Source organism: Trachurus japonicus, chromosome 24, assembly GCF_045865225.1.
Source record: "Trachurus japonicus isolate A0001 chromosome 24, Traja_1.0".
NCBI lineage: Eukaryota > Metazoa > Chordata > Actinopteri > Carangiformes > Carangidae > Trachurus > Trachurus japonicus.
The window spans coordinates 21,446,899-21,474,232 of record NC_140930.1 but is presented as its reverse complement, the minus strand read 5'-3'; the positions used below and the strand labels follow the sequence as shown (position 1 = coordinate 21,474,232).

General features: G+C 42.7%; 1 protein-coding gene across 2 annotated transcripts in view; it reads left to right on the top strand.

The window, feature by feature from the left end:
* Nucleotides 1-27,195, top strand: part of LOC146961956 (heparan sulfate glucosamine 3-O-sulfotransferase 5) — a 122,211-nt gene extending 95,016 nt beyond the window's left edge. The window contains exons 3-4 of one of the 2 annotated variants that reach the window (XM_085771111.1): nt 23,453-23,594; nt 25,331-27,195. In XM_085771111.1, the coding sequence (XP_085627237.1) occupies nt 23,488-23,594; nt 25,331-26,261 (1,038 nt within the window). In that variant the 5' untranslated portion in view covers nt 23,453-23,487 and the 3' untranslated portion in view covers nt 26,262-27,195. The remainder of the gene's footprint in view (nt 1-23,452; nt 23,595-25,330) is intronic. The other variant, XM_085771112.1, reaches the window with a different exon arrangement.
* Nucleotides 27,196-27,334: the final 139 nt, after the last annotated feature.

The following is a 27,334-nucleotide window of genomic DNA, read 5'->3' as shown; positions in this document are numbered from 1 at the left end:
TGGTGTTTGTCTTTGTGTGTATAGGGCACATGTATACAGTATATTTGTGAGAGATAAAGTCCTTGTGGGGATACGTCCTCATGTTTGTCTCCCGCCTCTTTGTCTTACGACTGCCGTCTTCTTCGGTCTTTAAAGGTCACACATCAGTCGGTTATTTGTCTCTGAGTTGTTGGGTGTTGAGTTGTTGAGACACACTCACAGGCTCCAACTTCACTTCTTTCAGAGCTGTGAAAGCTGCACACCTAATGAGGTTTGAAATTTTGGATAATTGTCATTAATGGGAAATTACCTCACACAAGAATTTACGGTCCGTGTACCTTTTGTCAGTTTGATATTCCGTTTTAATAAAAAAACGGGAAAACGGAAATACCGTGGTTTTTTCCTTTTTTACTTTTCAAACAAAAACCAATAAATGAAAAAACAGAGTCGTTTTTCCGTTTTTGGTTTTCTGAATCAAAAACGAAAAACGAGAAAACCACAGTCAAATAACGGCCCGAATTTGGTTTTTGTAAATTCATTTGTTCGTTTTTCGTTTCATGTTTATCAATATAACGGCGGGCAGAACGGAAGCGGAAGTGACACGTAATAACTTCAAAATAAAAGCGTGCTTATTTTCATACAGACTACCGTTCTCTTTATACACTCATTTTTACAGATTATGCTCGACACATATAGCCTACATTTATTTCAGTGAACTAAAGTATAGTTGTAGATGCCATGTACTAGTGTTTTGTGTGTGTGTGTGTGTGGGGGGGGGTGATACGTCACCAAGCGTAGTAAAATCAGCTGTTCTTCACCTGTGACCTGCTATGTTTTAGCTTATCGACATTCCTCTGGAGCTCAGTTTTTATTGTTGAAGCGCGTCCGGCCCTATTAGCCATTAATTGTTCCATCCATAGTCGCCCTAACAAGTAGGTTATTTTTAGCTGAGTGTGAATGCATATTGTGGGAAAGTTTTACCCTGCGAACGTCACCAGCAGAGGTCCCCATCACACACAAAATAAAAGTAGCGTGCTGCTTACTTTCATACAGCCAAACGTTCACTTTATAGCCTAGCTACAGCCCTACACCAACGTTAATTACCGGTAAGCATGTTATACAACAGTTAGTTCCGACCATGAGTGCTGATATACAGTATAACAGCAGTGGGACTTTTTACAGGCGTGTGTGTGTGTGTGTGTGTGTGTGTGTGAGGTTACACTTAACAGGGCCTAATGAATTTTAAACAGGAAAAAGGCCTTATACTCCATTTTTACTGTACTATAACATCACTTTGGTCCATAGGTTCGGTCAATACTTGGTACAGTTGACTTCAGGACCACCCTGGCTACTTCCTCAGTCATGATCAAACATTTTTACTGCATTATTTTGGAGAAATTAAGTCTCAAGGTTGCATTTTTTGCTTTTTTAAACATGACAAAAAGGTCTAATACTCCATATTTACTGTACAATAACGACACTTTGGTCCATAGGTTCGGTCAATACTTGGTACAGTTGACTTCAGGTCCACCCTGACTACTCCCTCAGTCATTACCAAACATTTTTACTGTATGATTTTGGAGAAATTAAGCCTCAAAGTTGCATTTTTTGATTTTATTTTTTTTTAACAGGAAAAATTGCCTTATACTCTTTATTTACTGTACTATAACATCACTTTGGTCCATAAGTTTAGGAAATGGTTGGTACAGATGACTTCAGAACCACCCTGGCTACTCCCTCACTCAATATCAAACATTTTTACTGTATAATTTTGGAGAAATTAAGCCTCAAAGTTGCATCTTTAGCTTCTTTTAAACAGGAAAAAAGGCTTTATACTCCATTTTACTGTACAATAACATCACTTTGGTCCATAAGTTCTGTCAATACTTGGTAAAGTTGACTTCAGGATCATCCTGGCTACTTTCTCAGTCATTATCAAACATTTTTACTGTATCATTTTGGGGAAATTAAACCTCAAAGTTGCATTCTTAGCTTTTTTTAAACAAGACAAAAAGGTCTAATACTCATTGACTGTACAGTAACATCACTTTGGTGCATAAGTTCGGACAATGGTTGGTACAGTTGACTTCAGGACCATCCTGACTACTCCCTCACTCAATATCAAACATTTTACTGTATCATTTTAGAGAAATTAAGCCTCAAATTTGTAAAAAAAAAAAAAAAAAAAGTTTTGCAAAGCCTAATGTTCCATCTTTACTGTACAGTAATATCACTTTGGCCTAAAGTTCTGACAATGGTTAGTGTTGACCTCGGGAATATCCTGACTACTCACCCATGCAGTGTCAAGTATTTGGACTGTATAATTTTTGAGAAATGAATCCATGAATTTTGCTCAATATTCACGCAAATGTAAAATCCCTATGATACATAATTTTTGACAAAAGTTGATAAAGTTGTTTCCAGGACCATCCTTACAACCCACTGATCCACTGATTTTTCCTGCATCATTTTAGAGAAATTCAGCTATACAGTTCCATTTTTACATAGAAAGAGGCCTTATGCTCGGTATTTATTCTCATTTAGAGGCTTAATTTCTCTAAAATGACAGAGCTTTTCCAGTGCAAGTCCAAGGAAAGACAACTTCTAGGCTTAATTTCTCCAAAATGATACATTAAAAATGTTTGAAAATGACGGAGGGTGTAGCCAGGATACTCCTGAAGTCAACTGTACCAACCATTGTCAGAACTTATGGGCCATAGTGATGTTACAGTACAGTAAATGTGGAGTATTAGGCCTTTTTCCTGTTTAAAAGAAGGTAAAGATGCAAATTTGAGGCTTAATTTCTCCAAAATGATACAGTAAAAATGTTTGATCATGACTGAGGAAGTAGTCAGGGTGGTCCTGAAGTCAACTGTACCAAGTATTGACAGAAGTTATGGACCAAAGTGATGTTACTGTACAGTAAAACTGGAGTATAAGGCCTTTTTCCTGTTTAAAATGCATTAGGCCCTGATAGGTGTAACCACCACTCTATAGAAGTGATTGCTGTCGGAAGATAGAACTATTTAAGACTTATATTAACACAAACATTCCCCTTACTTCTGCTTTAATGATGTGAAAAAAAGTGTTGAAAACACCTCATTACACTGTAGCCTAACAGCCAAACAATGGTTACACACACCCACACACACACACACACACGCCTCGATTGCCTCCGTATTATCCTCGTCTTATTTTGAAAACCGGAAGTCATCTCGCTTGATTCTAAACTAGCGCTAGCTTTGCCGGTGGACTCGGAGCAGTCTGTGCGGCTGGCTTGACTCCGCGAAGACGAACGACGGCTCATTTGACCGCAGTTGTATGGGGAGGGAGCGTGGCTCTGACTTCCTACTGTCCAGCTGAACAGCGGAGTGATAATGCCTGTATAAAGTCCCACTGCTGTTATACTGTATATCAGCACTCATGGTCGGAACTAACTGTTGTATAACATGCTTACCGGTAATTAACGTTGGTGTAGGGCTGTAGCTAGGCTATAAAGTGAACGTTTGGCTGTATGAAAGTAAGCAGCACGCTACTTTTATTTTGTGTGTGATGGGGACCTCTGCTGGTGACGTTCGCAGGGTAAAACTTTCCCACAATATGCATTCACACTCAGCTAAAAATAACCTACTTGTTAGGGCGACTATGGATGGAACAATTAATGGCTAATAGGGCCGGACGCGCTTCAACAATAAAAACTGAGCTCCAGAGGAATGTCGATAAGCTAAAACATAGCAGGTCACAGGTGAAGAACAGCTGATTTTACTACGCTTGGTGACGTATCACCCCCCCCCCACACACACACACACACAAAACACTAGTACATGGCATCTACAACTATACTTTAGTTCACTGAAATAAATGTAGGCTATATGTGTCGAGCATAATCTGTAAAAATGAGTGTATAAAGAGAACGGTAGTCTGTATGAAAATAAGCACGCTTTTATTTTGAAGTTATTACGTGTCACTTCCGCTTCCGTTCTGCCCGCCGTTATATTGATAAACATGAAACGAAAAACGAACAAATGAATTTACAAAAACCAAATTCGGGCCGTTATTTGACTGTGGTTTTCTCGTTTTTCGTTTTTGATTCAGAAAACCAAAAACGGAAAAACGACTCTGTTTTTTCATTTATTGGTTTTTGTTTGAAAAGTAAAAAAGGAAAAAACCACGGTATTTCCGTTTTCCCGTTTTTTTATTAAAACGGAATATCAAACTGACAAAAGGTACACGGACCATTTACCCCTACGTTCATGCTAGCACTCATTTAACTCATTTAACTACTCTGTACAAGTTTGGCATATACTCATCTTCAATTCACTCAGGTGAAATCTGAGATAATCAATCAATCCTCCCAGGGCAGAAATTCACATGAGTTTGTGTTTAACTGTTAATCTATTGCCTGCAATGTCATTACTGGCCAGTCTTACCCATACATTGATTTATTTATGACAGCATGCCATAATATCAGCATTGACTGCCACATATTGATTTTCTATTTTTTTTTATTATTTCAGTTGGGTAAAAATGTTATTTTACTGTAGAGCTGTATACAGCATATTGATTAACTTTGATTCCCTCTAGGGCTTGACGATATCTCAGCCAATACTGCAGATATCTGAACAAATAAGGTGTCTAGACCCATGTTTTGGGGGTCAGAGATCACAATAAAACTATTCATAAAGTGATCACATGTCGGTGGCATGCTAGTAAGCCAACCTAACCCTTTTACCAATTACAAGACGCCAATATTGGAGATACCAAATAAGGTGTCTAGACAGAGGTTGTTGTGTGTTTAACCAAGGTTTATTTGGATCAAACATCATAATAGAACTCTTCTTGATGTGACCACTCTTCTCTTTCCCATGCCAGATAAACAGTCAAGTAAATGGTTCTCCACTATGCATCACTCATCATCGTTTTCACTGAAATCTTCAAAGTTAAACTCATCATCTCCTTCCTCTTTCTCCTCCTCTTCCTGTTCATGCTCTCAAGTGTCATGGGGATCAACCAGTGAAGTTGGTAGGATAGGACCAAAGGACCACACCGGTTTCAACACTCCTTCATCAGTCTTCATCCATCCCTGCCCCTCATCATATGGTTTTGGTTTTTCCAGAATAGGTTCATCAGCTCGCTTGGCGACACGGTAGTTCACACGTCAGGCATGTGGCTTCAGAGCAGAGTGGCATGGAGGAAGGCGAACCAGGTCAACCTTAGACTTGCAAGTGAGTTTCTTGTCCTCCCCCACCATGTTGCGTAGCAACTTGGCACGGACAACATCCACTGAAGACTCACAACTCTGTCCAAGCATCAGACAGGTGAATTGCTCCAACTGCCTCAGCATCTCAGGCTTGACACTCTAGCAGTCACTGAGTTGTCTGAATACGTGAAATTGGGGATTCTTCTTCAAGGGCCCCACCTTCCTTCTCCCTTTGATGGCACTGGTACAGTCTTCTCCACTGAACACATAGAACCCAAGAAGAGTGGTGCGGTGGTCTTCTCCCAGGGATTCTGCAATACTACTACTGCCTGGCTTCCGGTGTATCTGTCCCCACTGATGTTGAGATGGACGTGTTACAGTACGAGCAGAAGCTGTGGGCAAGGCTGCTAAAGCTGACTTCATCAGACCCCTACAGTGTGAAGATCCAGGAAGCTTCTCAACATCTCCGAGCTTGCAGAATCCCTGGGAGAAGACTACCACACCACTCTTCTTGGGTTCTATGTGTTCATATCAGTGGAGAAGACTGTACCACTGCCAAGTATATATTTTTGGCTTTTTCATGCCTTTATTTGACAGTACAGTTGAGAGAGACAGGAAATAGGGAGGCAGAGAGGGGGGGGATGACACGCAGGAAAGGGCCGTCCGATGTGGGATTCAAACCAGGGCCGCCTGCACGAGGACTATAGCCTCAATATATGGGGCGCCTGCTTAACCCACTGCGCCACTCGACGCCCCGGAAGGTGGGGCCCTTGAAGAAGAATCCCCAATTTCACGTATTCAGACAACTCAGTGACTGCTAGAGTGTCAAGCCTGAGATGCTGAGGCAGTTGGAGCAATTCACGTGTCTGATGTCTGGACAGAGTTGTGAGTCTTCAGTGGATGTTGTCCGTGCCAAGTTGCTACGCAACATGGTGGGGGAGGACAAGAAACTCACTTACAAGTCTAAGGTTGACCTGGTTCGCCTTCCTCCATGCCACTCTGCTCTGAAGCCACATGCCTGACGTGTGAACTACCGCGTCGCCTTGTACAAGCGAGCTGATGAACCTATTCTGGAAAAACCAAAACCCTATGATGAGGGGCAGGGATGGATGAAGACTGATGAAGGAGTGTTGAAACCGGTGTGGTCCTTTGGTCCTATCCTACCAACTTCACTGGTTGATCCCCATGACACTTGAGAGCATGAACAGGAAGAGGAGGAGAAAGAGGAAGGAGAGGATGAGTTTAACTTTGAAGATTTCAGTGAAAACGATGATGAGTGATGCATAGTGGAGAACCATTTACTTGACTGTTTATCTGGCATGGGAAAGAGAAGAGTGGTCACATCAAGAAGAGTTCTATTGTGATGTTTGATCCAAATAAACCTTGGTTAAACACACAACAACCTCTGTCTAGACACCTTATTTGGTATCTCCAATATTGGCGTCTTGTTATTGGTAAAAGGGTTAGGTTTGCTTACAAGCATGCCACCGACATGTGATCACTTTATGAATAGTTTTATTGTGATCTCTGACCCTCAAAACATGGGTCTAGACACCTTATTTGTTCAGATATCTGCAATATTGGCTGAGATATAGTGAAATTAGGTTTTTTCGATAATGGCGGCACTAATTTGCATAAAAATGATACATGGGACATTCTGACAACTTTTTAACATAGCTCATCATTTTCTACACATTTTTTCCAATCTAGAAACACTGGTTAGAAGTATATTTCCGGGGGGTGCATGATACCCCCCTCTTCGTACTAGACTATCAGGTGTAGGTCCATGCAGCAGAGTAGGAGAGCAACTGTACTAGCCCTGCTAGCTGTCCCGGATGCTAACCGCTACCGCTAACTAGCGGTTAGCATCCGCGGCTACCACCGCTTCCCAGCTCACTACAACCAGAGCCACTACCACGGCCCTCCTCCTAGTTACAGCCGCTGACGGCCGAGTATTGACCGGCCGCTCGGCTCCAGCGCTTCAGGTCGGACTGTTTACTTTTCTTGGCAGCTCTGACTACAGCTGCTGCTGCTGCTGCTGTTACCTGTCAGGGGCAGGAGGCTGCGCACGGCTAACGCGGTGGTGCATTCAGGTTGCCTCGGAAAATGAAATGATCGATGTAACCATGGAATTTACCGATGTAGAAGGCTAGAAGAGATGCATCGCAAATTCAACCATAAATTATGTCCGATGTAGCCTGAATCTACCGGTGCAGTCGCATCGCACACGTTTATATCGGACCACCTATATGAATCGGTGAATCTCCACATCCCTACTCCCTTCACCTTTCAAACGGGGCAGAGCTCCGTGTGAAACAGTAGGAGAGACACAGCCCGAGACCGTGTACCGGAGGGAGAAGCAGGTCGAACGTGCACGGGAAAAAAGCACTTCGCACCGAATGTGCGCTGCTACGGTGTCGCCTTGGCGTGCATGACGCGCATCTACCTTGAAAGTAATGTGCGGTAAAGACATTAGCCTACATCTGAACGGCCCCGATGTGCACAAGCTTTAATCAATGCGGCGGCCAAAATCTAGCCTCGTAAACCAGCCTCTCGCGGAAGTGCATTTCATTTCATTCCGAGGGAGAGTCTGGCCTCATCCCCCCTGTAAGTGTTTGGGGTGGGCGGGAGCTGGGCGGGAGTAGTAGCAAAGACAGTTTAATATCTTTGGTAGTAGCGTTGACAGACAACCCCATTCAGCCAATCAGCAAGTTGGTGTAGTGACTGGGCTTTTCACCAGTCGGTCCCTGATGTGCTGTGTCAATCACAGCGGGCGACGCTGATTGGCTCGGCCTTCTGAGGGTTTCAGTCCAAACGCTTAGAATGGGGATGAGGCCAGACTCTCCCGAGAAATGAAATGAGATGCATTTCCGCGAGAGGCTGGTTTACGAGGCTAGCCAAAATCACCAAACAGGAAGGGGGGGTGGGGGGGGGTACTGCTCACGTTAGACAGCATGCAAAGCGGTGCATGCAGTTTCTGTCCGAGTCGCACTGATGCGACTGAATGCAATTTTTTATTCGGACGGGATATTATCAACTCGCAAATGTTGATGCAGTTCAATGAATGGACATATGTTTCCAGCTGGGAGCTGAGCTGTATAATATTTACTTGTTTATTTTTTTCCTCCTGATAACCTATGATCCAGATGACTAAAATCATTGATCTTGTTGATACACAGTTGCCCATAAAGTTGGAAAACTTTCGTTTTCACTCACATATTTCTTTTTTATAAAGGTTAAATTGTGGTTTAATTTTCACAGTGATATGTTTGGAAAAGATTAATCAATAAAGTTTTGAGAAGATATACACTTTAACAGTGTATATAACACTACCAGTACCATGTAAAAATTGTATCTTAAAAAGCTGACCCCCATCACTGACACCAATCACAGAACCCTCTGGTTTGAGAACTGATGGAAACATTTTGAAGAATCTAAGACCACAACTTAACAACTTGTTTCTGACATATTTATTTTAACATAAAATATAAAATTCAAAATAATCTGTACTTAAATCATGTCATTTGCTTTCTATATAAACCAGTAACACCACCCTAATGATAATTGAAAAAACTTTTGTAAATAAACCCTGGAATATCTGAGTAGTGTCGTTGTGACTTTAATGGACCTCGCTGCAAAATACGTCCACATGCAAACACGTACTGTACATGTGCCTGTATATATTTCCCGTCTCAGTCTTTCTTATAATACACAATGTCAGGGGCCAGGATGACAGCAGAGAAGACTTAGAGATTGAGGGATCTGTAGCAATGGGTGATAAATAATGTAGGTGTAATATCATAAAATGGACGCGCGGTTTAGAGGAGTGGAGTGGAGGTCGGCAAAGGTTGGAGCTCTAAGCCGAACAGCAGAATCATTCCCTTGTGCATCAATAACAATAATAAAGCACATAGTGGTGAATTATTCATCAGCGCTCTGCCCTCTCTCTGCCTCCCTGTCTCTCTTCTCCCTCCACAACATCCTCAGCTGACTCTAGTCCAGCATTAAGAGCTGCGGTACTGCCTCCGCTCCACTGTCTGTCTCTATCAAACTTGAGCCAAATGCATATTATTTGTTTTGTTCTGTTTTTCTCTCCTTACATGTAAATGCTTTTGAAGACTCAATAACTTCATCTTTGATGGCTTTGGAGTGTGCACCAGTTCTGTCAGTGGATAACAGTAGTAAAGCCGTGTGAAGTGGAAGCTGTGGTGGCTGCCATTTATAGTTACTGCCTGGTTCTCTGCACAAATACAAGATGAATGAAAAAGTCTGACATTTTTAAAATCTGGGTCTTATTCTCACAAGTTTCTCCCTCGCATGTTTTTGGATGTGATAACGTAACCACCCTCAAACTTGACAACAACATAAATCTGCAGAAACCTGACCAATCAGTGGCTTCCCTCTGCAACTCAACCTATCCCTTCTTCAAACAACACAGGGATGACAGCTGTCCTGATCTGAAACCAGCAAATACACTTGCTTTTTGGTGTAAGATAGGACCTGAAATTTATTCCCACAGAAAATCTTCTTCTTCTGTTTACCTCTGCATTATCCCTCTCCATCTGTTCAGACATTGTGTGCCTCTGATAACATTAAAACGAGCAGCAGTACAATGTTACAGCAACAGCACGGCCTCTGTGACTTATGTGAAGTGTAGAAAATAGCACTGAAGTGTTTTGATAGATCTGGGCACAATACAACTAATGTTTTTCTGTCACACCACTCAGCTGTTTCTGCTGCTGTGTCCCTCGGCCACACAATTTATAATAGTTGTGTGTGTGTGTGTGTTTGTAAGAATGAAGGGATTGGCTGTTTTCAGTAATACAATGAATGAACAGTATAGGAGGGAATCTAATAAGAGCTCAGCTGCAGTGGTCTATTTTTACCAGCGCCCTCATGCACCCGTCTAAAAATGAGAACAGAGCAGTGGAGATTATTAGCGCTGCACAGCCCCTGCTTTACTGACTAAACAGGCTTTTGTACAGTGTCACTTTTTTTTTTATCAAGCTAATGTTCCACTAGTTGGAAACTAATTATATTTGTTATCGGGCCTGTAAACAGCAGTGCTTTTCAGTCTTTTAATTACACACAATAAATACAGTCAGCATTTCTGTAATTGCTCAGTGTCTTTTCTGTGGCAGTGGTTTCTGCTGCACTCCTTCTCAGCCCATCAGTCCAGAAAGCTGTGAGCTGATATACGATTGATCAGTAATGGCACATGCCAGTCAAAACTGTGTGTGGGACCAGGGGAAAGCAATGGGCCTGCTTCTCATTTGGTTCCTTCTGAGCTGAGAGAAAGTGTGGACTAGACTGTTAAAGTGTTGGGAGTGGATGTTTTTTAGTACAGAAAGTGATGGTGATGGTTTGTCAGACTGTCTTCATCATGATTACTACAAAGTTTCTTCATCCCCTGAAATTCCTAATGATTTTCTTTGCATCTGGTCAGGACCATATTATCATTTCCATTCCATTTGCCATTTGATATAAATGTTCATGGTCCTCAGAGGATGTGGTCTACCTTTGCTATGAATTTTAGTTGATGTTAGCATTTATAAGACAGTAGAATGAAACTTGTTTAGTGTGGTTGAACCGAACCCTGGGGCGTTTACCCCCTTGGTGCAGTTTGTTTTGTTTTGAGCACTGGCCTCAAACTCCAGTGTGGACCAAACAGCCGCTCCCTGGTCCACATCAAAGGGGTGGTCTTGATCCACTATCAAGTGAACTGTAGAATAGTTTATTTCTGGTGTAAACACCATCCGCACAGGAAGCACACTGTTTTACGCATCATTTCATTCATTCACTCAAGGAGATGCATGGATTCTGTAAACAACAGCTGCTGTTATGATGAGCCAACTATTTCATTTTTACATATTTCTGATTATGAACTTCTTATTGTCCAACAACCTCACTGGTCCTGCTTGTACGCAAAAGAAAAAAAAGTTGTGGTAGGCTCTCATTACTGCCTCTTGCCTTTCCTATCTGTGATAAGACTGTCTGATTGCAGAGCGTCTTAAGCTGTATGTGTTGATACATTATTTAATACCCTCAGTATAGCCATTCTAATGCATGGCACATTAAAGTTTGCTGATATGCCGTCTAGATTTGCACCAACATGAAAATAAGCCGACGGGGGTGGCGATTAGCTCACTTGGTAGAGCTGCTGCCCCATGTTGAGTCTACAGTCCTTACTGCAGGCGGCCAGCCCTTTCCTGCACGTCATTCCCCCTCTCTGCCTCCCCATTTCCTGTCTCTCTTTCAACTGTGCTATCAATTAAAGGCAATAAAAAGCCCCAAAATATACTTTAAAGAAAGAAAAGAAAAGAACCCACTGATGCACTTATTGCAAGGACGTTGTCTACTAGCTTAAACTTTATGACCAATAACCAAACAACATTTGTGGCCATGTGACTTTTGTTTACAATTTTTGGACCGTTTGAGTCCGCCCTACATGAAAGCAAACCGGACCAATTGAAAACTTGCAACAATGTAACATTCTTGCCTTGATTCGAATCAGATAACCTGATTAGACCTTTAGGTGTGAACCCGGTCTGAAACAGGTCTGACAATTGAACATTAATGTGCATGTATGTGTATTGTTGTGACAACTAGCTCGCTGAATTAAGTAGGTTACCATAGAGCACAGTGTCATGGTTTGTGTCTCTCCCATTTAGTTCATGTTTTATTTTAAAGGTCCATGTTTTGTCTTCCTGTCTTCTCCCTCTTGTGATTACCTGATGCGTCTCACCTGTGTTGATTGCATCACCTGTGTCTCGTTCCCTCGTGTATTTAATCTCAATGTTTTCCGTTGTCGTCTGTGTTTCATGCTTGTGTTCCAGTGTTGTATGCGCTCCACACTTTGCTGTCCAGTGGTTTCCTTGTGTGTTTCTGCTCGTTTGTTTCTCTGTGAGTTAAATAAAATATTTTTGTTGCTCAGTACTAGTTTTTGTGCTGTGTCTGCATCTGGGTCCAGTCCACCTGCATATCCTTGACACACAGTTAGGTAATGCCAACGTGCAGTGGTCAGACTTATGGGTCGGAGTCAGCAGGGCATTGTGCAAGACTGCAAAATATATATACACTGTATTGCATATATGGGGAAATACATATGATATTATTGCATGGCTAAATTAATATCATAGTCATTGCATACATTCATTGTCCCAAGACAATCAACCCATCTCATTTTGGATAAACCAGGTTAAAACTAAAAACATTCTTTCTGCAAAAGTTGCTAACTTGAGTCCAGCAAACCGACTCAGTATTCTTATAAAGCAGTGTCATTCTAAAGTTAGCTAGCAGTCGCTGCTGTAAATCACTGGTCAAACCTCGAACTGAGCAACACTGTGTTTAATTGTTTATAACTTGGCTTAAACTTATGGCTACAAGAAAGCAAGGTGGTACACAAATAGATTGACCTGACGTTGATGAACATTTTGAGTTTGGTGACCTTATTGCTGGTGCAACACTCAGGACGTAGACATCTTTTCCTGTGGAGATGAGTTACCAGTCACATTTTTCTTGGCATGTACAAAACCATAACCCAGCACACACTACTCCCTCTGCAGAAAAAAATATATCCACACTGTGAAAAACCTTTCATGTGGTATTTAATTTCTATGATCAGACACCTCATGCCAATCTACTGCAGGGAAAATTCCCCTCCAGATTATTCCTGACAGTGAACTTCAACCTAACCCATCTGCAGACCTATTTTATTTCATATATTTGCTTAGAACTTCTGTGCTCACTGTGTCATGTCTACCATTTGTGCAAAATATTTCCTTTCCTTTCCTCCCCTTCGGCGATGCTCCTAACCTCTGGTTGTTTCGATCAAAACCTTGCTCTGTCTTGAAACCCTGGGAGGAGGAAACAGCTTTAGAGTTTATTTAGGTCACAATGTGTGAGCATCTGCTTTATAGACAAGATAAATAACTTCTACTCTCCTGAGCGATCTTACCTGGCAGGAGCAGGGGTATCATTTCTCAAGTGCTCCTCTGAATTACTATATACATATACTTCTCTCTGGTTGTATGGCAGAGTTAAATATGCAAACACAAAGTAGAGGCTTTTGCCCAGTGCATAGTTTATGAAAATAAACTTCTCCATAATGGATCATTCTGTACGAGTGCTCTCTTGGGTTCTTGCCCTAGTACATCGCTTTTGGTTGTAGGTCCCTGACAGGGCAAACAATTAATTTCTATGTATGCCTATAAATAAGTCATGAAGAATGCGCAAAAAAATGGTACTCACTATTTATTAGTGCACCAGGGATCTGCTGAGAGCTGCTCTGAGCCTCTGGAGGTCAAACACTTACTGCACAAGAGTTTCCAATTTAATGAGTTGCACTGTTAAGTCTAAAAAGCGAAGCTATGTAAGTTTTGCTGAACATTACTGTGGCCTTAAATGACATTACTGTCGGCTAAACCGTGACTAACCTATAGTGTTTTAAAGGTCATGTGGGGTTTTTTTAATCACCTTTCAAAAGCTCAAAGTATGAGAAAAAGCGTAAGGAACAGGTTAGAGCAGTGATTCCTAACCTGTGAGCAGGGGTCCACTGGCAGACCACTGATGTATACCAAGTGGGCTGGCTAATGAGTGAAATGTATTGAAATATATATTTCAAAATATTTCAGATCTTGTTTTGTTTTCTTCTCAATAGCCTCCAACTGTGACAAGTCAAATAATACGACCTTATCTCAATCTAATTGTGTGCAAAAAGATTTATTTATGGCAAAAAGTGAAGAATCAAATGAATAAGTGGTTAGCAACAGGAAGAGTTAAAATGAGAGAGGGTCAAGTGACAGACGCTGAATTGGCAACTGATCCTATAACTTGTGAAGCCACCAAACTAAAAGTTCACTGAATTTGGGATGAGAGAAAACATTGACTGACTTCCTGTTAAGACTCATTCTTGCAGTGTCTTCACAGATAAGAGTTTAGTATTAGCCATTAAGCCACGAAAAGCTACTGTGGCTGGTTTCACAGAGATGTACTAGGCCACCAAATAGGCCTAATCAGACTTCAGATAGACTGGGTCTAAATTTGGCAATTGCACAAAGCACTTTAGTTCATGACTGAGTTGGACTATACAGTTAATTTTGGTTAAATTAAGACTTATGTATTAAAGGTCTGACTGAAGAGCTGCATCCAACCACTGTTTTACCCAAGTTACAATAGTGTATGAAGTGTGAGAAATCTGGGGGGGAAAATGTCTGTGGTCTGTAAAGAATATTTCCTCTCTCATCATTATTTCCATAACAGCATTACAACAACAAATGATCTTGTTTTCTGTTTTGTTTTTTTGTTTTTTTGCTGTTGAGTGTTGGTTATCCTGGGTATCTTTATTGTTTCCATGGTAACATAGGTTTTAGGCATAAGTTAGTGGCAAATGTTTTTGGATTAAAATGAGTTGGCCTTTATCTTCGTGACAAACATCAAATTGATCAATGAACAAATTAATAAAGTTCATATTCATAATAGGACTGTAGCAGCAAAAGCATCAGAGTATTGAATTAACCAAGGGCACAAGCTTTGATTAGTATATGAATTAAACCCTTTTTAAACTTAAGAAAAAAATGTTGTCACAGTCTCATGTTAAACCTGAAAAATGAAAGAAAGCTATTCTGGATAATATGATCTTATTACTTTGATATAAATGACACTCCATGAAAAGTGGATAACCTAAAAATCTGAATTAGTGTCTCTCAACATTGAAAGAGAATACTGAACAGACTCCATTTCCATTGAATGTATTGCTCCCACTTGTTTCAGAGATACAGGATGTAATGAAAAACATTTTTCCTCCAAATGGGACTCCACGAACGCGGGGCCAGCCCCTGGCTAACTGGCTTTATTCTTCTGCTTTGTCAGACTGATGAAATTGCAATTGCTCTACTGGTCTCCCTTCAGAAGATACCACGAGGCAGAATGAGTGAAATGTTTTCCAGTCACACCGGGGTCAGAACCTCTCTCCACTTGTTTATGAGATACTCTGGAGGATCTGCTCTGCTGGTAATGGTAGGCAGTTTTAAAGGCTGGATTAGAGTGGAATTGGCCCTTTTGTAATAGTGCGATGACTTCTGTATAGATCTGTTATTCCATAATGTAATTTACCTAGTCACACTGTGGTAAGCTTGCAGATAGATGCAAGTATCGATCTGCAAAAACACAGACTTTTCTTTAATTAGAACGAGACTAACATTTATCCATCTGTATAAAAGGGCACGGTGCCCTCTCATAGGCCCTCATTTATCAAACTTGCGTACACCAGAAAAATGGGTGTACACCAAATTCACCGCAAGGATCGGCATTTATTAATCTGAGCCTGAGCGTACGGTACGCACAAATCTCACGCCAGCTCTGACCAGGTGTACGCACATTTGGAACCAGCGTAGAACATGCAGGAACGAGTGCTGCTGTGTCAGAATGATTATTAAACCTAATAACGCAGCGATGTGGACCACATGTTGTTGTTGTTTATATTGATAAAAAAGTTTGTGTCCGTGTTGAAAATTTAACTCGACTTTTATTTTGAGCAACTGAGATGAATTAAAAACCACGATGTGACAGATGCTCGTTAATCAGCTGTGTTAACAGAAACAGTCAATGACAGACCTGTTATTGTTAGATCACACACACAAACTTCCAACATCTGCAGCACCAGAGCATGACCGGACGGCTCCTCAGTCTCTCTCTCTGCCGGACACCGGAGCCCCGGGTTGAGGAGGGAGAGCTCCGCTACCTGTCCAGGTGCAGCTGGTCTCCGCGGCGGAGTATTTTTTTTTTTTTTTCCCGTCACCGGGACCTGTCAGAGGGACATCGGGCCGGTGTTTCACATGCCAGCGGTGCTGATGGTCATAAAGTCGTGTTCGCAGCAGTAATATGCCTATATATGCCTAGGTAAACATATTTCACATGCGGACGACAAAAATCAATCATCAGACCAGGGGTTTCTTATATTTTTCGCCCTATGAGAACTGGGTGCTTGGCCTGCGGCGGCTTGTTTTTAGCCCGCAGCGCTAGCCCACAACCGTCCGCGGGTCTAAGCTTCAAACTCTCCACCACATCTGGGACTGAAGGATCTTACCTGAGTGATCACATCCTCGTCGGGCCTGTCTCAGGCCCTCGGCGGTAAGTTTCCTGCATATCCTCTGCTCTGTTGTGGAAATCTGCGTTCTCATCGCATCGGGCTCCACTGGAGCCCTGGCCCGTAAGACTCCAGTCCCTCGCTGCTCCTCAAACCCAGACTGCCACTCCAGTGTTGCCGCTGGACTCTTCTCCACTCGTCGCTGGCTCTCTGTCTCTGTTTTCCTTTTTTCTCAGCTCCACCAATGGCTCCCACTGCAGAGTTCACGGATCTAAAGACTGAACTCCACTCCATAGAACGCCTCATCGATGAGCTCCTCCAGCGGCAGTCCATGCTGTGTTCCCGGCTGGCAACGCTCGAGGCTCCGGACACACTGCGGTCCTCCAACCTGGCGGCGGCGGCGGCTCCGGCTCCGGCTCCGGCTCCTGACGACGTCCCCGGCGCAACCTCCACTCCATCCTGGGCCTGTGTCACTAAAGGCCAAAAGAAGATCTCTCTGCCCCTCTACGACCCATTTGGCCCCAGCGTCAGTGATGTCACTCTGGCAAACTTTTTCTCCCCGCTGGCTAATCTTCACCCTGAGCCAGTCTCCCCTCCGGCAAGCAGCGCGACCCGAACCCGGAAGCGCTCTTTGCCCTTCAGAGTCTCCTCACTCTCGGACTCAGCATCCCCTCCGCTGGCATCTCCGTGCGTCAAACGTCCCCGTCTCTCGCTCCTGCGGCCCATACGGCGTTCTCCTGCGATGCCTGCTGAAGCGTCCTCCTCTCCGCCGCAAACTGCGGTCGAGTGCCCCGTTACCTCATCCAGACCACCTGTTGCCACCACACAATCCGTGTCCAAGGTAGTCACCGGCCACGCCCCCTCGTGCTCTCCTGATTCATTAAGGTCTCCCAAGCTTCTCAACCCAAAACTAGCTGTTTACAATGACAACCTGGGAACAGAAAAACCAGAACTCTTAATAATTGGTGACTCAATCATTAGATTTGTCCAACTCCCTGGTGCTATCACCTACTGTCTCTCAGGTGGCAAGACCATTGATTTTATTGAGCTTATCCCTGTGCTTCTCGACCTCCATCCTTCCATCAACACTGTGATAGCTCACACTGGCACAAACGATGTCATGTCTAGGCAATCATCAAAACTACATGCTGAGCTAGAGTCCCTGTCCTTCACAATTGAGAGCCTGGGGAGGCGGTGTGTCCTGTCTGGGCCCACTCCCACCTTGCACGGCAGCACGGAACGCTTCAGCCGTCTCTTCAACCTGCACCTGTGGATGCAGAATTTCTCTTCTGCAACTGGCCTGGGGTTTATCAGCCACTTTGACTCTTTCTGGTCCAGGCATGATTTATTTAAATCTGATGGGCTGCATCCTAACAGGAAGGGTTCAAGGAGGCTGATCAAAAATTATATTGATTTTGTTGCCTTCTGCTCTAATTGACATCCTTCCCAGCAGGTCCCCATCCAGCTCTCTTGCCCAGCCTCATTTTGCTCCGCCCTGGACCATGCGGGCCCTGCTGGTGCTAGTATTAGTGCTTGTTCCAGCTCTACTGCCAGCTCCAGTTTTAACTCTGCAAACAGCTTCTCTATCCCTGTTAGAATTTCTGAGAGGCAGTATGTCAGTTTTAAAGTACGCTCTCCCCATAGGTCCAGCCTTGTTGCAGTTAATATTACCTCTCCAACCTCTGTCACAAACTCAGCCTACTTCTGCTTACTTAATGTCAGATCGCTCTCCAACAAGTCTTTTATCTGTCAGGATTTTATTTCTACACACAATACTGATTTCTTTCTCATTACTGAGTCATGGCTAAATCCTGATGACTGTGCCCCCCTCATTGAATCTTCTCCTCCTGACTACTCATTTTTCCACCAGCCTAGAGTGACAGGCAGAGGTGGGGGGCTCGCTGTTATCCATAGAAGTGCATTCAACTGCTCCCCCATCTCGCTGGGCGCCTTCTCCAGCTTTGAGTGTCTCAGTTTCTTTTTAAAAAATGAACTCCCAATTTTATGTGTCTTAATCTACAGGCCCCCCAAATCCACTGCTGGTTTTTTACAGGAATTTTCGGATCTGTTATCTCTCATTATGTCACAACACGACAGAGTTCTGATTTTAGGGGATTTTAATATCCACGTCTGCTGTCCATCTGCCTCCTCGTTCACCTCTGATTTTATTACTCTTATAAATTCTTTTAATTTGACTCAATCTGTAAAGCAACCAAGCCATGTTAAAGGTCACACCCTGGATCTTGTCCTCTCCCACGGGTTCTGTCTGGATGGTGTTTCTCTGACTGACTTTGTGGCCTCTGATCACAAAGCAGTTCTTTTCCAGGTCCCCCACCTCTCTCCAGTCCCTAAACCCACCTCATATATCCGCTCTCGTCCTCTTAGCTCACTCTCTGCTCCAACCTTCTGCCATGCCTTTACTTCAATGCGTGGCAACCATCTACAACCCCCTCTCTCTGTAGATAAACTTGTCAGTGATTTCAACAACTCCTGCACTACTATTATAGATTCCATTGCACCCGTAAGAAATAAAAAGAAGACTACATCTTCATGCCCATGGTTGAGTGAAGATCTCAAGCTTTTAAAGACAGGTACTTTTTAAAACCATTCACTCTGTGACCCAATACCTGATCCCTCCCCAGAGAAATGTGAGGAATTTCTTCATCATTTTGTAAATAAGGTTGTACAGATCCGAGAGCAGTTTGACACCACTCTTAGAGAAACTGACACAATCTCTTACCCACACTCTCCTTTAACCAATTTTAATGAAATTTCCTTGTCTTCTCTGGAGCGCATAGTTACAGCATCGAGATCTTCCACCTGCCTCTCAGACTGTTTGCCCACCTGGTTTTTAAAATATGTGTTTCAGACGGTTGGTCCCGATGTCTTGGCCATTGTTAACCTATCTCTGTCAACTGGCATTTTTCCATCCTGTTTTAAACATGCCCTGGTCTATCCACTTTTAAAAAGGCCCACTTTGGATGCCTCAGTTTTAAACAATTTTAGACCGATCTCCAAGTTGCCATTTTTATCAAAGGTTTTGGAAAAAGTTGTCTCTACACAGCTGCTCGCCTTTTTAGATAATAATGACTTGTTTGAAAAGTTCCAATCAGGCTTTCGCTCACGGCACAGTACTGAAACTGCTCTTATTAAGGTCACAAATGACCTGTTGCTTGCAGCTGATTCAGGGCTCTGTTCAGTCTTAATTTTACTTGACCTCAGCTCAGCCTTTGATACGGTGGACCATGATATTTTAATAAACCGTCTGGAACATTTTATCGGCATCAGTGGTGTGGCGCTTGACTGGTTCAAGTCTTATTTATCAAACAGGTCCTTCTCTGTGACTCTTGGTGATGTCTGTTCCTCGCATGCTCCCCTGTTTTGTGGGGTCCCCCAGGGGTCAATTCTCTTGCTTTTTTCTATTTACATGCTTCCCCTGGGGAGAATCATTCAAAGGCACAACATAAACTTTCATTTATATGCGGATGACACCCAGTTATATGTTCCACTAAAACCTGGCTCTATATGATGAGGCATATTAGGGCCGTGATACTCCTCAGTCACTTGTGTTTAGTAAACTGCAGGAGCATTTCATGAGATCGCTGGTTTTCCTGACGTGGTCGGTGACATGTGCGTCTGCAGCCTCCATCCACCAGGATGACGCTTATCAATCACAAAATCTATCAATCTATCAATGTCCAGATATTTAATGTTGCCGCCCTCTCCCTGTTCAACGCGGTAATGTCGGTAAAGTCCCTCTTCTTGGCCGTCTTCTGTGTCTCCATGTCGTAAAAGGGGCAGGGCGACGCCTCTAAAGCAAGAATATATCGGGGTGTGACATTTAAAGGACGCTCGTTTTCAGCCGCCGGATTTATCAACACCACGCCGGTTCTACGCCGAAATCAGTAGCGTACACACTTTTAGTAAATCACACGTGACACTTGGCGTACACTGATATTTACACCAGAATTTACACCAGATCCTGCGCAAGTTTGATAAATGAGGGCCATAGAGAGGAGATTCATCCCTGCATTTTCTCTGAAGGTCAAAAGAGCAGGAAATATTATCATAATGTGACTATACATACAAGTTTTCCTAATCTGAACCTTTTGTCTGGGGATACCAGAATTTGAAGTCTACTTTCATTGGGTTAGAAAGACAACAGACCAAAAAGCCAGCTCATTTCCTCAAGAGAAAAGTAAAGATGACTGTAGCCTCTGTGATGACACACACAGGTTTCTGAAGAGCGAATGTGAAGCTCATTGAGCTGCACTGCTGCCATCTCAACAGTGTCTGAGCTGAGACGTTGTTCATGTCAGTTTGTGGTGAGCACATGCACTCCCACCTGTTGGAGATGGAGTCTATGAGGACTGACTCAATGCTGAAACCAACCTGTAATAGTCGTGCAAGGAACTGTAGGTTTTGGTACTTCCATGTTGGTTTTATTGTTCAGCCTAAGGTTGACGCTTGGTTATAGTTTGTTTGCACTGCCTTCTAGGTATGTGAATAAATCTATGTTTTACATTTTGTCATTACTTGTCATTTAAATTCTGTGTTATTTCACTGTCCTCACAGTCAACACAACATAGTATTAACCCTAACCCTAATAAAGCTGTGCAGAATTTTTAAACAAACCTTTTTAGGGTCCGGGCAGCACAGCTGCCAGGACACTATTGTATTCCTAGGAATTCTTCTTCTTCTTCTTCCAAGGAAGTCATACTTCCCATGGGCGAAAACTCACCAAACTTCACAGAAACATCCAACCCCATGCCAGATTCACTCAACTCCAAGGACATGTGCCCCCATTTCATCTGCGTTCACAACAGCTGCCCGGACACTGACTCCCTGAGTCTATTTGAGAGGACACACACCATGTCTCACCTCCAGATAATTAGCTCAGTGAGTTAAGCACTGGTTTGTGGTGCGAGGGGATGTGAGTTCAAGACCCAGCAAGGGTGATGATGATAATGACATATCAAAATGCCAGATGTCCTCATGGTGACATCACAGCAAGCCTCTAAATTAAAAAAAACAAACAAATAGCTTGGCCGGGACCATGGGCGAAAGCTCACTAAATTTTGCACAAAGGTCCAGTGTCATCTTCTTCTTTCTACTTCCAAGGAAATCATACTTCCCATGGGTGAAAACTCACCAAACCTTACAGAAATGTCCAACCCCATGCTAGATCCCATGTATTATTAGATGTTTGTTTAGATAACAGAATTTCTGACATTTTGACCATTTTCGAAATCTGCCTTGACAACAGCTGCCTGGGCATTGACTCCCTGAGTCGATAAATGAAGCTACACAGCAGGGCTCATTACCAGCCAATTAGCTCAGTGAGTTAGGAGCTGGTTCTTGGTGTCAGAGATTGTGAGTTCGAGACCCAGCAAGGGTGATGATGATGATGATGACAGATCAAAATGTCAGATGTCCTCAGCACGAAACACAAGACAATTGTCCTAATGGTGGCATCACAGCAAGCCTCTAAATTTAAAAATCCAAATAGCTTGGACTGGACCATGTGCAAAGGCTCCTAACATCTTAGAGTCACAGTAGATGTTTACCAAATACATATCATTATTTTACCTCAAAAACTGATTTTTCTTTTTACTGTGGTTTCAAATCTGCCTACACGACAGTGAATGGCTTACTCGATTTGTGAAGCCACTGTGGAACTGCCACTTGTCAATTAGCTCAGTGCGATAGACAATGGTCATTGGTTCCCGAGGTTGTGGGTTCAATCCTAAACTGATGCAAATTGGACATTATAAGGTCAACTGTCTTGTCTTCCTGTTTGTTGCTCAGAATTGCCTAAATTTGCCCAAAAGTAGCCCGGACCCGACCCATCGCTGCGCAGCAGCTATAATTTACTTTTATAGCCTACTTGTCTCCTGAGAAAAAAAAATCTGGCTCTTTGCACAACCAAACACTCACTGGAACTTTTTCTACCAAAAAAAGTTGTAAAATATTGGTACCAATGATACAGCTAATATCTAAGTATGATTCAAAATGTATACATTTTATACTACATCACAGAATTATAGGTGGCAAAGGTTGCTGTGGTAATGATTCAGGCTGAGCAACATCACTTCAACCCCCTCTGTCCTTCAAACCTGAGGTGCTTTTCTTGCATTGCATCAAAGAACAATGCCTGATAGTTCCATGGAGGTCACTAATTGAACAACTCCACTCATAGTGTGCATTCCTTGAAACCAGAAATCATAAAGCAGTCCTCCAAAACAGTAACAGCATGTACAGTTTACAAATGGATGACATTTGTAATACAATGTATTTATTCTTGTGTCTATGTCATGTCACCAACAGAGCATGCTGGGAAATCCCACACAGACTCCTGGAGGAGTAAGTTGTTGTATGTGAAGGAAAAAAGCAGAAGGATAAGCTGGAGGGTTAGAAGGGTTTGACAGATGGGTCTACATGGCCTCAAGGAGCCGAGTCCACAGGGTCCTCCAATATGCCTGACGGCGTCAGTGGCAACAGGCAACAACAAAAAATAAAGGTGTGAAAAAGGGGAAAAGAAAGAGACAGAAATGGATAGATTCATAAAAAATACTAATAACAAGGTAAAATAAAAGACAAAAGGGTGTAAAGAAAAGACAAAAGCAAACAGCTAATTTAACATAAATATGTAACAGCTTTAGCACCTTTGTTAGCGTTTTTATCTTTTTCCCCACCATGCAGACCTATAACAAATAGACAGAAGGAGCAGGAGGGGTGGTGTTGAGCAAAGGATGGGAACATATGTCGCTGTTGTTGTTGTTGTTGTTGTTGTACTGGAGAATCAGGTGTGTGGAAGCTATTAAGTGGGTAAGAATAGGAGAGCAGATTCTCTAGGTCATCGTATTCATGAGACAATCATTTCTCCACAGAAATGTTTTCTATTAAAAGATTTTGCCACTGAACTGCTTCAGAGGGAAACTTTATGACATCACAGGCTTCTGTCTCAGATCTAATCTGATTCTGGTGGAGTTGACGGAAATAAATAAATAACTGTAACACAGTGGTGGTTGGTGGGTGAGCATTTCCTCTAATGGCACTGCAGCACTTTTCAGGCGCGCGAGCGTGGCTTAATCACTTGTAAGACTTGATTGAGTGTGTGTTAATAAACATTAGGCTGTCTCTCTTCCCCCTGGTGATTAGTGGTTTATGTGCTCTGCTCTCTGCAGGCTGAAGACGCAGTCCTGAAGATTGATGGAGGGCCATGCTATTCAAACAGCAGGCACTGCTGAGACAGAAGCTCTTCGTTCTGGGCAGCCTTGCTATTGGAAGTGTCCTTTATCTCGTAGCCAGGGTTGGGACCTTGGATAGGTAAGTCATGGCAGTCACATCCTGATAAACATGATGTGGTTATTCTTTTTTTTCTTTTTCTTTTTGGTGGAGAGTGTGTGTTAGAGTGTGTGTATGTGTGTGTGTGTGTGTGTGTGTGTGTGTGTGTGTGGGGGGGGGGGGGGTTACTTTTTCAAACGTCCCATATTTTTTACTTAGTGATTTCTTTGAAGTGTTTAAAGCACTGGGAGAGGATAATATTTGGTGGTCTTCCGATATAAAAACAATATATTTGTGTTAGATCTCTCTCAGGCTTTTCCTGGAGCTAGTAACAACAAGTCAGTGAGCTGTGTGCAGACATGATCCCATACAAATATAAGGAGATTTCAGGTAAAGCATTCAGAAGGCCCTTTCTGGCCAAGAAACCTGTTTAAACCCACTAACAATTGGCTTCTGACCGCAGTGGGAAAGGGTCATCGACCCGCATCGACCCACGTCGACATGCGTCAAACAACCCTGCAATCAAGGCGGGTTTTAATCAGCTCGCCTCTGATCGGCTTGCGATGGGAATGTCAGACCCTGGTCAACCCGCTAATTTACGTGACGTCATGCCAGGTGCCACTCTTACACACTTTGCTCACACTCAATGTGGCACAGCACTGGCAAGACAGTGAGATAAGAGAGCAACTCATGATCAGTGGGGAAGAGAAAGTTCAACGCCAGGGAACGGGAAAAAATAAACTGACTACCGCTGTAGTATATGGACTATATTTTTATGTAGATGCTGTAAACACGTAGTGATGGGTTGTTACATTCTGTATCGATGTCAACACGCAATGCGCAAAGCGGAAACGTGCAGCGGTCGAGGTAAACAACCACGCAGCTCACCAGCTGGAGATCAGATGTGGGTTTTTGGGCCAGAGGGAAAGGAGCCCTATACCCATTGTAAGCAGGTCGACCTGTGTTTAAAAAAAAACCTGTGGCAACCCGCTTTAGTGGGAGAAGAGAAACTAAAACCTGCAAGGTTAAATGGTAGTTCCCGGGGTGGAGCTTGGCTGAGGGTGGTGACTGGTTTGCTGTGACATCACAAAGTGACAGAAGTCCTGACAGCTGTTTTTTTTTTAGGGTCTGTTTCTGAATACAGGCTGTGTGCATTGCTATGTGGATTCTTGTGAATGTGACAATGTGACAAGAATAAGATGACCTGGATGACTGAGAACCTTCACGGACATTGCTATGTGGACTGAGGCTATAATATTTTTTACAGAATTAATATAGAACCTATAGGCGGCTTGTTTTATAGTCCAAGAAGACATGGAAATATACTTTAAACAAGATGGGATCTTTAACGAAAAATAAAACACTAAATATTTATATATAAATATAATACATTTTTCTTGATAATAATAATTATTATTATACTGTAAATAATTATCTTGATGATAAATTATTGATGTTTTTTTTGTTTGTCTGTTTTTTTAGTGTGAAAAATGAAGAGTAATGTTTGTTTGATTTTGAATAAATCAGGAAAACATGCTGCATTGGGGCTAAAAAAGCTATTATGGCTGAACAGGCAAAGAGCACAGCACCTAGAAACTCTGACTTGATTCAAATTAATCTCCCAGCCAAACCGTGTGTTTTACTCTTGGCTGTTTCACAGAAACAAGTCACCCTAAATAAAATCACTGCAGTATTTTAACCGAGCCAAATATTCCTTTGCGTATGAAGTTAAGAATCCTTGTTATTATAAGTTATGGTGTCCTTTTTTTGTCTTTCAGGCTACAGCCTATTTGTCCTATTGAAAGGAGACTGACCCCCCCTGAGCCAGAGCAGATCCCTCTCCGCACTCTGCAGTTTAAGCGTGGCCTGCTCCATGAATTACGTAAGGGCAATGCCACCAAAGAGCAAATCCGCTTGCACAACCTGGTCCAGCAGCTGCCTCGGGCTATCATCATCGGAGTGCGCAAGGGGGGCACCCGAGCCCTGCTGGAGATGCTCAACCTGCACCCAGCGGTGGTCAAGGCCTCACAGGAAATCCACTTCTTTGACAATGACCAAAACTACGCCCGGGGCATCGACTGGTACAGAGGGAAAATGCCCTTCTCCTTCCCTCATCAGATCACCATTGAGAAGAGCCCCGCCTACTTCATCACAGAGGAGGTCCCTGAACGCATCTTCAAGATGAACTCCTCCATCAAGCTGCTGATCATCGTCCGAGAGCCCACCACCAGAGCTGTGTCTGACTACACACAAGTTCTGGAGGGCAAGGAGCGCAAAAACAAGACCTACCACAAGTTTGAGAAGCTGGCCATCGACACCAACACCTGTGAGGTGAACACAAAGTACAAAGCTGTCCGGACCAGCATCTACACCAAACATCTGGAGCGCTGGCTGAAGTATTTTCCTGTGGAGCAGTTCCACATTGTGGACGGGGACCGCCTTATCACGGACCCGCTGCCAGAGCTGCAGCTCGTGGAACGCTTCCTCAACCTTCCCTCAAGGATCAGCCAGTATAACCTGTACTTCAACGCCACCAGGGGATTCTACTGTCTGCGATTTAACATTGTCTTCAATAAGTGCCTGGCAGGCAGCAAAGGCCGCATCCATCCAGAGGTGGACCCGTCCGTGGTGACTAAACTGCAGAAGTTCTTTCACCCCTTCAATCAGAAGTTTTACCAGATCACTGGTAGAACATTCAACTGGCCATGATGAGCTTTGAACTTCACTGAGATTCCTTGTATTGGTGTTTTTCTGTTTGTTTTTTAAACGCCATGCTATGAGATCTCACAAGATATTAATAGCACTTTGACTGAATTTAATACAAGAATGCCAGTGTGACCAAATATAAAAAAGGAACTTGATGTAAGTTTGTTTTTATGTGTGTGGAAAATAAAACAAAACTGTTTGACTGGTTTTACTAAAAGATTCAGTTCAAAGCACTTGATCTTGCAATTTCATCCACCTGTCTGTCAATGTTCCTCATGAAGAAAAACAACCAGTACTGAACTGTGATTAACTAAAGAGATTATTTTTGTTGCTTTTTAAAGGGACGATCAAACGTTGACATTCATGCTGTTAAAATAAGCTTTAAGTGTGGTGTTTTTTCCATGACAAAAAGATGACAAATTTACATCTCATAAACAACAAAATTGCTCATTTGTCCCCTATCATGTTGTCAAAACATCAAAACTTGCATGTGCAATCAAGATGTCATTATACAGTTACATTATAGGATCTTGTATTAATTAATTGTCTTCCGTTAATATTGTTTTTTCACCACAATTTCTTTCTAGTTCATACTGTGATGCATCACTGAAAGGATGAGCTCAAATCCTCACCCCAGATATTATCATTATCCAGAAAAGGATCATCAGAGTGAGTCTGACTTCAACGCATTTCAGACTTACACTCATGTTTTATTGTAAGTAGCCTATGTTGTTCCTTCCCTGACAGAGTTCCCATTGGATTGCAAAATAACTGGCAAAAGCCATATTGAAAAAAAAAAGTTGTTCTCTTTGATTCTTGTCAAACCAATTGCTTATTCTAAGGTGATTAACAAAATCTGTCTGTTTCCGTGCAAATATTCATTCTGTATCATGTGTGTTGTTAAAATGGTTAAATTAAAAGAACATGTAAACATGTTTCAACCAATTTATTTGTGTCCTGCATTTTGCTACCAAATGGACTAATTTAACATTTTTGGAAATGGATAAGATTGATCACTCTCGTGTCTGTGTGTTAAGTGCATAGTTGGAGTCTAGATGTGAATGGGCTAGCTGTTT